Source organism: Vanessa tameamea, chromosome 10 (genome assembly GCF_037043105.1).
Source record: "Vanessa tameamea isolate UH-Manoa-2023 chromosome 10, ilVanTame1 primary haplotype, whole genome shotgun sequence".
In the NCBI taxonomy this organism is placed as follows: Eukaryota; Metazoa; Arthropoda; class Insecta; order Lepidoptera; family Nymphalidae; genus Vanessa; species Vanessa tameamea.
Genome location: NC_087318.1, coordinates 426,544 through 439,366, shown reverse-complemented (window position 1 = coordinate 439,366; position 12,823 = coordinate 426,544). Strand labels below are relative to the sequence as shown.

At 32.3% G+C, this 12,823-nt stretch overlaps 1 protein-coding gene across 1 annotated transcript; it reads right to left on the bottom strand.

Annotated features, from left to right (window-relative positions):
- Positions 1-111: 111 nt before the first annotated feature.
- Positions 112-942, bottom strand: LOC113393666 (radial spoke head protein 9 homolog). Its single transcript, XM_026630663.2, has one exon. The coding sequence runs from the start codon at positions 925-927 to the stop codon at positions 112-114; it is 816 nt and encodes a 271-aa protein (XP_026486448.1). The 5' UTR covers positions 928-942.
- Positions 943-12,823: the final 11,881 nt, after the last annotated feature.

Genomic DNA, 12,823 nt, shown 5'->3' with positions numbered 1-12,823 from the left:
AAAGGCTTACATTCTTTTTGCCATAAAAATCGATTATTATGAAGGATTTTTCTAATTACTAGTAAGACAAACAATAAATTTATTTGAAATTATTATTTATACAATTCATATTTAAAGTAAAAATGGTACATCCAAATTTTTTCTTCCGTTCCCAACGTATAGAAAACCACTTTCAGGCGTTCGAACTTTATGAAAAAACATCATACCAGGCCAGTATAAACTTTTCAAATAAACAATACTTCCATTTTGCTCGAGCGACAAATTCCAACAGCCATTAGGTATATCTTGATCTATAGAATCTAAAAAATCCATACTATAGTTGTAGTCTGGTCTGGTTAAAAGATTAGTATTCCAACGATGCTGAGGTGGACGGATATGTAGATATGATTTAGTAAGTTTTGCTTCAGACGCTGTCAATCCATAGTAATTAGGATTTATAACGACAGTTGAATCAGGGTGTTTTATCAACTGCCCCCTAGAACAAATTTCAGCTTCCTCACAAATATTGCTTATCGTAGCAGCGATTCGATTCTCTTCTTTCATAAACTGGCATCGGTCGGGGTTATTCTCTTCCAATGCCTCATCTAATATTTTGATTTTTAATGAGGGGTCTCCACGGAAAGGGAAGGTTGTTAGTAATGAAAGATGCTTGTATTTCTTTTTCGCTTTGGGTAGCAAACCCCAGAATTTGAAATCCGTCGTGTAAAAGTACTTTCTGTCTGAGATGGCATCCTTATTCATGCCAACAGCGATGTGATAATCTGTATCAACTGCGTGGAATTGACCCCAGTATTGAACGTAAGCAAAATGATTTTCAACCTGCAGAAGTGTTAGTGAGTTCTGCAATAGTGATATTAGTTCGTTACTAAGTATTTTTCCATTGACGTTCACATATTCTTTGTACTCCCACAGCTTATGGACGTTCATTGTATTCTCATATATTTTAAAAGTAATTTAACAATATGTTTCGTATGTGAATTAAACTTTAATTATAAACATGTATTGTAATATAGTAAGTTATTCATATAGATAAATTATATGTCAACGTCCTTTTTTTTTCGAAATAGCTTTAAGTGATATGTGCCAAATGAATAATAAATAGGTTTACCTGTATATTTTAAAGTTTATTATTATCATAACATTAATAAATAAATATAATTATTTATTGTAACAGATTTAAAATTAAGGAACTTTTTAAGGCATTTTTTATCCGCGCTATAGTGGTTGTTGATGAGACAGTTATGGACGCTTTTACGGTAGATATTTGTTTTTTCTTAAGGGTCATCAGAAGGGGCCATGTAAAATGATTCTCATGTCTCGAATGACAATTACGCGACATCAAATATTTGCTAGCCCTCTGTTGGCCGTAATTCGTAATACGATCCAAAATGTGTCTAGTTTAACTTGAACCCAACATAGGAACCGTTCTGTAGTTGTGGTAGACCAACTTATTTTTTAAATAAGGATGAACTTTAGAGACAAATTACTTATTTTACGGAAAGCGGGCATCGTATTGCTTGTTTGTAGACTCCTGGGTAACATTTATAAGAAATATAACCGTTCCAATTTATGAGTGGTGTATTCAGACTTATTGAATGGTAGAAAAAAATAAAATAATATGGAAATTGTGCAGAATTATATTACAATATTTATTTATATATATTAATTTTAATCTATGTATGACATAAGTTTTTACTCAATTGAAATTAAAAAGTAATAATTTAATTAATACATCCCTCGCATCGCCTGTATTCATTAGGCGATGCAATACAGGTACGCTGTGGAATAAATTCCAAAACTACTGTTTAAAACGGAGAGGACCGAGGCCATCAGTGGTACTATTATAGCCTGTTACTTTAGTTTCATCAATTTTTCGTTATTCATAATTTTTTACCAAAAATACGCTCTACTGCAAAGCTAATATCAGGTTATGCTACAATACAACGTAAATTATCTACTCGTCGCAAGAGGGCACTTTATAAGTAAAAATTATGTTTGCAAGTAGATTGGATATTGTATAATCTTTTATTGATATTTCATACTTCAATTACTCAATTATTTGTATTTTTTGTACAACCACTTATAAAATTTTTATTGCATGGCAATTGCTTCTACTGTCTAATAGATGGCGGTAAGAGGACTAAAATAATTTTATTATACCAAAATAGTTTGACCCTGTTTCGATTTTAGAACTTCTGTGTTTGTGAAAATTATCCAAATAAAAAATACAAATAACAAGTACAAGTATTTTATTATTTTAGGCGTTTGACTACGATCCATGATGATATCTTAAAATATACATAATATTGACTTTTTATATGAAGTTTTTTATTTTATTTTAAGATGAGGTACATTTGTTAGTATCGATACGATATTTTAATATTGTATAAATAATCGTGTAATATTAAGGTGATACGGTAGATGAGAGACGCTCCAGTGGACTATCTAAATCGAGCAAACATTACTGTTTTCAGAGCGTAAATGACATTCTAATGCTACCGTTAAAAACCGGCAAAATATTTAACGAAACCTGCATGAAAATCGAGAAATATTAAGTCTACGCTGTTTTCCTTAATAGTTCTTCCCTTATTCTATTAATATAATAAATATGAGTAGTGCAACATATTTTTTTTATAAATATAATTATATACGACCCAACTGTATATATCCTACGCTTCGCTTAAACCATCCGAAGGTAGTCTTGAGCTTTATTTGTCTGCACAGACAAATAAATACTGCTACAAGATAAAATGTTAAAGAAAAACAGAAATTAAGATTTGATTTAAGTTTTATTTAACACCTCAATTTTTACATTGTTTTTAGTAACCTATTCTGATTTTCAGTTATTATTTCCGTTATGTTCTGATTTCATTTATAAAATTCAACCGCCACCAGCAATACTTGGTTGTTGTATTCCATTTTGAAAAATGAGTGAGCCAGTGTAACTACAGGCACAAGAGACAGAACATGATGGATGGATGATGGACTGTGGTGACTGCTAACGATCTGGTCTTTCATTTGTATTCTACCAATATCATAAAAAAAAACAAAATAAAATCCTACATAAACTTCTAATATATCTTTTATATACTTTTGATTGTTTTATAAAACAAGTAACGTAGGCATATTTTTCATCCCTAACAGACGTTTAACCAATCGAGCAGCATAATCTAGATGGCTCGTAACTACAAGTACTAGTTAGAAGCACCGATTTTCCGCAGCACGCGTGGCTTGCTGAGTACGCGATGCGCTATCTCGGTCGCGAGGGCGGCACGTGTCGAATCACGACACGGCACGTCGCTCGAGTGCCAATCGAAACACGTGTTTTGTTCTTTATTGTTTAATCGACTTGCTCAGCGAAGTACGTTTTACAACGTTTAGTGTAAGTGCGGAAATGTTCTTTTGATTTTGTAACGTTTATCAATTGCAAGTGCTTTTGTTCTTTGACGGCGTAATTTTTAAAAGAAAAGAGTAGAACATTAAAATCGATATTTTTATGTATGTGAATGTTCTGCATGCATGTGTTAAATTTATGTATAGTGACTTAACGCATTTCGTTAGAATATTTTAAGAAGAATTTCTATTTCCTGTTTACTTTATAAAATTTGTAGGTTATACGACAATAAAATATTATATGAAGCACAAATATGTATTTAAACATTATAATAGCTGTAGTAATCGTAATATTATAATAATTAATATTTACATTAAAATTAATACTTTAATACTAACTTTGTGTCTTGATAATTGCAAAACACAACTAATTTATTTTATCAATAATTTAACAAGCAATAACATTTATACTTTATCACAAAATTATATGATAACTCAAATGTAAACACCTTGCTGGTCCAGGAAAAAGGTCTCTATAAGGAGCTCCCTTATTTTTATCCCTTACTACCAATCACATGAGTCACAATAATGAACAGATGAGTAAAGTAGCGTCTTATTTAATATCAATGGTATCAATACAATTCGAAATTAATTTAAATCTTACTTATAAGCTTTGTAGTCATTTAATTAATAATCATTTCTTACTTAATCTGTTACATGCATGTAACTAGTCTTCCTAAACGGTTTGACCGATGTTGATAAATATTTTTGTGTGCATTGAGGTGGAGGGTAAATTGCATAATTGTATTTCTCAAGCTCTCTAAGGCAAAATTTAGCAATTTATAAATTACAGATTTGAGATAAGGGAACTGTTTGAGTTGTTATCATTATAATACGTATTATATTTTACTAAGAAGGTTGAAAATTATCATACATGCAAACGAAACAACGTCTTAAAATAAACAATAACTATTAAATGGTCTCAGACAACGATTAACCGCGTTTTATAATCGTATAATAGAAGAAACAATTTAGATTCTTGTTACACACTAGATAGTATTTAGTTATGAGGAATTTTATTCCTCGTTATAAGTTTTTTGTCGTCATTTGTTTGAAAATCGAATAAGAAAGAATAATATCATTCTTATATTGAGTCAGATGCAATTGGCATTCATATATTTTTTGTTCTCAATATATGCAAGACGATATAAATAAGAGATATTCTTATACAACTCCAAATCCAACTCACATTATGATATATGAATACAGATACTTTTGATAGTATCATATTAGTCTATACGTTAGCATCATAATATTTATCTTGCTTCAGAAATTTAAAAACTGGCACAATTAATAAAACATAGTGTCTTATAGCTTTCGCCAGCGGTTTATCCGAACTGATAGGACTTTTGAACCTTCAAGAGCCTACTCATTTCTTAAAGCCCGGCTGTGTACTTGCAAGCATTCTAGCATTGCAGATGAGGTAAGGCAACTGCACATTTGCCAGCTACGCCATAAAAAAAATTGTTTAGTGCGTGTATAGTTAAAAATTGAGTTATCTCATCGTTAATTCTAAATTTACATAAAGAAATAGCATTGTTTATCTAATCACCCCCTAAACAATGATAGCTAAAGCCTTGAACGGTTAGTACCACTGTGAAGGTGATTGTGTGAATTTATTTATGAATTTAATTTTATATACCAGTACATCTATTGTCAGATGTGTTTTTAATACTTTGGTTATTTATATTATCGGTTTCCAGCGAACCCATACGCGATTTCAAAGCTTTACAAAAATATTGGTCTCAAATAAAGCCCACAATACAATTCGCCATACGCGTTTCAATTCAGAATCAATCAGTTTCTCTCAGACTCGTTTCAGACACCGTGTCTGTTGCGCAAGTGGAGCGAATGAGCAATATCAATGTGTTCGACCAAAAACAATAAAGCCGTTCCCACAGCCTCGCCCCGGGCCGCCCCAGACCCTAATGCCCTGTTAATGCCCCGTTAATACTATGTACTCTATTTTGTTTTTTATTTAATTGTTTTCGAAAGAGGACGGCACTGCCTCGGGGTTATACGTTGCAAAGAAAACATACTTATTTATAGCTTGTTATTTTCACTGGCGTGTTGTTTTTGAGGATTACTTCTTGATATATTATTATGTAACATGATTCATTAAAATATACAAATCATAACAGGAGAGTAGAATTATTAGTTTTTTTATATTGCGCCTAACCAGAGTCCATTATATTCGAATGTGTTTCGTGATATGTACGAAACTTTTATTTCGTTTTAAGTTGTTTTATAATTGAACGTAGTGAATTGAATCAATTTAGTAACAAGATCGTTAATGATTTCTTGAATTTGAATGACTTATAAGTCGTGCATAAACATGTGCATGTCACACGACACATCGATTCTCCTCCTTGTATAATATCCAATGTACGAGTGTGCGAATAACAAACCACGTTGCTTCTGTTTGTACTTTAGAAAGTGTTACACTTTAACAGATAGTTTCTTTCAATGAAAGATAATTAATACCTTATCTTGTTACATATAATAGTATAACAATCAGCAATCTAACAATAGATTGAAACTTTAAATTCATTCCAATTAACGCGTAAAAATATAATTTCACAAACATTTATCCCAATTAACAAAATTCCCACAATCGATATCGCAAAATTCGATTACATTCCCACAATTACGGAATGTAAGAAAAGAAATGAAGTCATATATTCAGTCGAGTGGCGATTTCGTTAGTGACAAAGGGCGGGAACACTGGGCGCGGAACGAAATCACAGATTAAAAATTATTTGTGCTAAACATGCCGCCATTGTGTTTGTTCCTACGCGTCGCTGGCTCAAAACTAATTGCTCACGATTAAACGTTTGTTATGAAGATTAGGTGCAGTGAAATCTGGAGAGTCATGAGAAAATTGAAAGTTTCTGCGTTGATTTTTGGAGTTGCTATTGTTCTGCCGTATGTTATGTTGAATATTATGGAATTACAGCTAAGGTGAAAGCTTTTGTGATCGTAAATATTTCTTCCGTTAGATTGTCCCTTGTTTTAATTTTGACATACAAGAGACTATTTATCAATATTATAAATATAACATAAAATATAATTGCGTGTTTTAAAATAACTTTATAATTGTGTAGACATGATTTATAAAAAAATAAAAAATCCCAAGAGGGCCGCGTGGCAACGTATCTGGCACGCGTCTGACCAACGCGAAGATAAACTGCGGAACGAGTGTAACGTTGTTGCCAGCGCGAATAATCATCGCATGATGGGGTTGCAAGTTAAAATAATTGGCGCCCCGCGGGCAGACGCGCGCTAATGTTTTGATAATGACGACTGTCCGTATTGAGACATTTTGTTTTCACATTTGTATATTATTCTATGGGGGCGATGTTGTTTTGTAAATACGAATATTTTTTAACAATACACTTTGTTTTTGATTTTTTTAAAGTAAAATAAACATGATTACTTTCCGTATCCACGATTAAATATTGATTTTCATATTAGAAAATTTAGGATTAGAACTATTTTATAAAATCTGTTAGTGTTTTTATACTCAATCGAAAAAATTATCAATCTTTACATCTTCTTATTTTAAATTCTTCAAAGCCAAAAACGGTTAGTTTCGACATTCGTCAGACACCTTACGTAACAAAAGCCTGGGTAACGGTAGCGTCGAACAGACCCTGACAGATGGACTGACAAAGTGTTTGATGGATTGTTGTGGCTTATTTCAGAATTAGTTTTTACATGTGTAGCGAAACTCTAACGACATTAACATTTGATTTTGGTAAAATGAATATTCATATTTCATTCCATCTCCATTTTCAAATAACTATACTCGAGATTCTTTGACATGTTTTTTACAGATGCAACTCGAATGCTTCGTTTTTAATTTGTTATTTCACAGACTCTATAATGTAAATATAAGAATATTTTCTTGTAAAATATATTGATAAAAAAGAGATGAACAAATACAGGTATTCACTCCACTACTGTATGCAGTTATGGCTAATGGGCCATCCGATGGCAAGTCGTAACTACCGCTCATTTGTACTGTTAGAAATATTAACGATCCCTGACATCGTCAATGCGCCAATAACCTTAGGAACCCTTCAAACTAGATCACAACTATACTAGGAATTGGCAGTAGATTATATAACGTGGTCCACTGAGAAATGATTAATGGTACAGCTCTAAAGGACGTATAATAAATTCAGTAAATAAGTACAATACCTAACTATTATGCAGCGCAGATCTTAATTTTTTTAACGTTTGTAATGGTATTGTATCTGTGGGCAGAGGTAACTGTTTATTAAAATGTATATTTTTATTCAAATTACTGACTCTTATTTTATAAAGTCAATTTTAAAACCAATCAAAATAATGTACTGTTTATTTTAATTAAATGCGAAACATGCTAACCAATTTTAATTACACTAACAGCGGGAACATTATTTCTTATATCTCTGTTTTTATACATCCCGTTTTCGCATAACGCCTTCAATTTATTTGATCACGCATATTGTGAAGTGCCTTCTCAGAAAACGAAATTAAAATGTCAGAAGCTGTGAGTTCAGACAAAAGCCCATCAGACGCCACCACTTCAAACGTCAAAAGATTTACTTATAACCTACATAGATACTAAACAAACGAAATAAATTTCGTATCTATGTAACGAGCCCAGATAAAGGGTGCGGCATCTGCATGAGACTCGACACGATCAATTATGACCATTGTCAGAAACCGACAATACGATCTTAACACGTCGTCGCATATTGAGACATTTACTGTATAAAAGACCCACGCTCGACGGCGTTTGTGCTAATACTGATCTGTTTTGGACTTTAATGTTCGAATTTTAAAATCGATTTTTGTCTATGGTCTACTGTTGACAGGTGCGCTCGGGAACCGGGCCAACCTCCCACTGCTTGTCAACAATTAGACAGTTGTCGCACAAAGCGAAGTTACAATTCAGGATCACGTGTCGCGAACGCATGTAAGGACTTAATTAAATTGGCGTCTCTAAGAACTTACGAGGATGATTTATTCGGTGAGTTCGATGTTGGTCCCGGGGGATGATAAGCTATGGGATACATAACTTATCTGAAATATCGTGAGAAAACATTCTTTCTATAAACTGTATCATTGTATGTCTTTACATATGTCTGTTGGACGGTTTAATGAAAATTATTTTGTTAACACGTATTTGTTTGTTTGTTTATTGTAACGTAAAAATCTTTACATTAAAGATAAACACACACATACACATATATATATACAACAATACAATAATAACAAATCAATAATGATGACCATAGCGCTACGTGGGTTGACTCAACCCGAGCATTCAAGTCGTCCAGCACTTTCTCTAATCCTCTTTGCTAATTCCAAATGGTTCATACTCAACCAAAAGCGTTTAAATCGCAAATCCGTCACATTCGGACAATCAAACATACAAATAACAAAACTAAAAAAAACTCGAGGTAATCGTTAGTTTGGCACAATCCCGACCCCCCGGTGATAAATCGGATCGACTTGTTGTTAAAGGAGCTCAGCAGAAAGAAAAAAAAAAAAAAATCGCCGAAATGGACACGAGGCAACGAGGCGACAGATGCATCGAAAAAAGTCGCGCTTAAAAATCTCATTATGACTATTTGTGGGGGTTGAAAAGGTTAAATTGTTTCGTAAATTGAAAGAAATCGAGCGATGATGAACGGGTGGCATGTGGTTTATGCCCATTTACATAATTCCTTTAATCTATATACATTTTAATTTTCTAAATATTTATAGATTATTCAGTCTTAATAAGAAGGTGATTTCTATGTTAATAATATATTAATACAGAAGAATTACATACGAGTAATTGGGTCAAATGTATACGAGTATATTCAAATAATTTAATTAGTATATATATATTTTTTTAAACTTAAAATTTAAATTTATATATTATTTGGTAATTTTTTATTTTTATATTGGGTCATTGTGGACATGTACTGCTACAGATTCTACCACTAAAACCAACTTTGTATATAAATTATATGTATTGCTCACTGTAAAGTGAACTGTAAGGTTATTTATGAGTAATAAAGTTCTATAACCTGAATAAGTAATATGTATAAAATAAACGCATACAGCATACCCTGACTTTTCATATGTATTTCTTATGTACGTCACATAGAATACCACATACAAATACTAACAGAATTCATTCGTTTAAAATAATATATTGTTTAACGGGACGCGAGTTAAAACGCCAGATTCGTGTTAAAAGCAAACGAAATCAATTAAAACGAGCGATACTTAGCATCTTAATGCTCTTGTTTTCTTTATACGGAAACGAATTTTATTGTTTAGCAATAACGCGTATTTTGTATTGATTATATTGGTTTAGTTAGAACTATTTCAAAATATGTAAGTTGGCAACATTGCTTGTGTTGACTTTGAATATGTTTTTATTTTTTGAAATAATTTTGGTTTAGTAATGAAAAACATTTTATTTGTTGATCGATATCGATTTGTCTTGTCTCTAAATGATTTACAAGTTATTTGTGTAATGTGAGACAGTCGTGTTTTTTAAATTAACAGCCTGTAAATATACCACTGCTGGGCTTAGAACTTATTCCACCACGCTCTAATGCCTGTTTTAACCCACTATCATTGGTTAAGAGGCACGCGTTCTATCCACTGGACATATGTAAATTGTAACAAAATGAGTAAATATTATATAATTTGTTTAGAAGTTGGTAAGACACTAAAAAAAAAAGTGTGTCGGTTCGTAGTAAGTAATAATACTACTTTATACATCTTTCGTGTTGGTACAATGCAACAAGAACTACTTTAAATGACTTTACTCTGAACATAAATAAATTATTCCAAATGGCACGCTTTCTATGTAACCAGCTGTTCAGAGATTTTAAAATGAACAATACGCTACTAATAGGTTTCCAATGCGTGTTTCAATGGCAAAAAATGTCAGCGGGACGTTGCGGAATTCATTTAAAAAATAAACGTCTATAGCAGCATAACGGTTGCAAGTACAGAGTATAAATTATGTTGCTTACGATGTACTGCATGGTAGCATAGAAATTGTTCCATTTTTTTTGGATACTTATCCCGAGTTCCAAGTTTCAGGTTCTGGCAAGGATCAGATGGTGTTTTCTATTAAGAGATTGTCATGAGCCCGGAGTTATATAATATCTGAACTAGACTGTCTGATGATCTCGTTGGCTTAGTGTTAGGTTTTTCATTAAAAATATCCCAGTATCAACTTGTAGTCTGCAAGTCGGAAGTGTGTACACTCATCAAAACGCACGTAAAGCCTTTGGTTCTGCGCCTGCACTCTAGTCGTGCCTGGTTTGGCGTTCTATCGGATTAGGAGAGGGAGGGATTAGTGAGTGCACCTGTGGTTATGTACACACTTGAAATTCCAGGATAATTCCGTTGGGGATGACAGTCGTAGCTAACATCGGTCAGCAGCGCAATTCTGTATGAACTCATTCGGTATATGTACTGTAATTTTGCTGGTGAAATGTAAAAAAAAGAATGGTCCACTATCACTGTAACCCTGTGTTGCGTTGAGTTGACACGTTGGCATTTCTCGTATCAGGGAAACGATGTTAAAGGCCGGAGCTGTAGCAGAAATCCTGAAGCGAAGATACAGCACTAATATTCGTCTCTTACCATCAAATCATGAGTATATCTTTGTGCAGTTTGTAACCCTTGGACCTTGGAGTTATAATGTCTTAATTTAATACGAAAGTCCACCAGCGTCCTTTGTGGTCATTTTGTTTCGGTTGTTTTGAAATAAGTTCCCAGTTGATATACATTTTTGGAGAGCTGATAAAACGGTTATGTTTTTAAAATAATCTGCAGGACAAGTTTCATAGCGATGTCTTTTGTTTTTAAGGCATTTTTGCGAAAAAAAAAAATTGAAATAATATCTTTTTTCGTCTCGCATTTTTTAATTTGGACGGATAATTAATGTTTTAATATTGACAAATAATCAGTGTCTATTCGTTTTATTTTAAATAATATTAATTATTTTAAATATATTTTTGAAGTTGCATTTTTGACATATTTTGAAAAAATCTAAAAAACGTGATAACTCAAAAATGGTTCACTTTTGCTTTATGCATATGTGGGTTAAAATTATCGCAAATAATCACCCCTATTACCTCCTAACCGGAATACGTCGAATTACCAATAACCCTGTATATATATATATATACGACTATATGTATGTACTTAAATAAAATGTGTACAAATTATGAAGATCAAAACAAGAATATACGAACCTAAGCTAAATTCTTGAATTAGTAAATTTAAAACAAAAATCTATAACTTTTACCGGTATTTATAAATTTTTGATAATGTTTTTGTACTCACTATTAAAAGGAACTATGGTATGTAGGGCCAGGTGTGCGTGATAACTACCACTAGAGTGTTGAAGTGCTACTTGAATTTGGTACGTTATTTAAATTATATTATTTTTTATTAAAGCCACGGGTTGCTGTTGTGGCGTCATAATGTATTTTAATTTGTTACATTTCACATGACAAATAGTAAATACTTTTTGGTTATTTTTTAAACTAAACATAACATGTAAATGAATGTTTAATACAATTTGAATTTTATGGTACTGAAATATCTACCGGAGTAGTAAGAATGATATGAATCTAATGTTACAAATTTTCTTAAATTTGTTAATTTTTTTATTACAAAAACAATAATATACAATCAGCCAATCAATCAATTAAATGTCCTTCGGAAACGATCGACATACCTTTCTTTTCAACATCAACAACTTCGCCGACTCCAATATTGGTTTAATGAAAAAAATATTTTTTTCATTAAACCAATATCAATCAATACCAGAGATATTTTGAGATCAGACCAATGAAGGGCCAATTCAATGTCAAAGTGTTTGGAATAGGCTATTTATATAAAAAGTAGGATTTTGGTACCAAGTAATTGGCGGCTTTCTTTCCTCTGAAGACGAAGCTTTTTTCACAACTGTACACTGTGAGTTTTTGGGTGTACATGGTGCTGAATTTCTTCTGATTCATCCAAGTTTTCTTATAATGTTTTCATGTCTTTTCATGGTAAATAGTAACTAGATTCCAATGACATTGACACTGTAAGAAATATGAACAATCCCACCATGCTTTTTTATAGGATAGGTACACAATCTAGGACATGCAAACGGTCCACCTGATTTAAGTCAGAAAAGTTTAAAGAAATTTTAACCATTCCTTTCATCGCCAATGCGCCATCAACTTTGGGAAAATTGCCTTTTGCCTATATTTACAAATATGTGCTTGCAAAATCCCACCATGTAAGTTAAAGTTCCGCTGGGCACGGAATTAATTATACCATAAATATAAAACTACAATATTTTTTTAATTTACATTATTCCAGATAAACCTAACAACAATTTTAACGAAATTCCTTGACGAAAGTT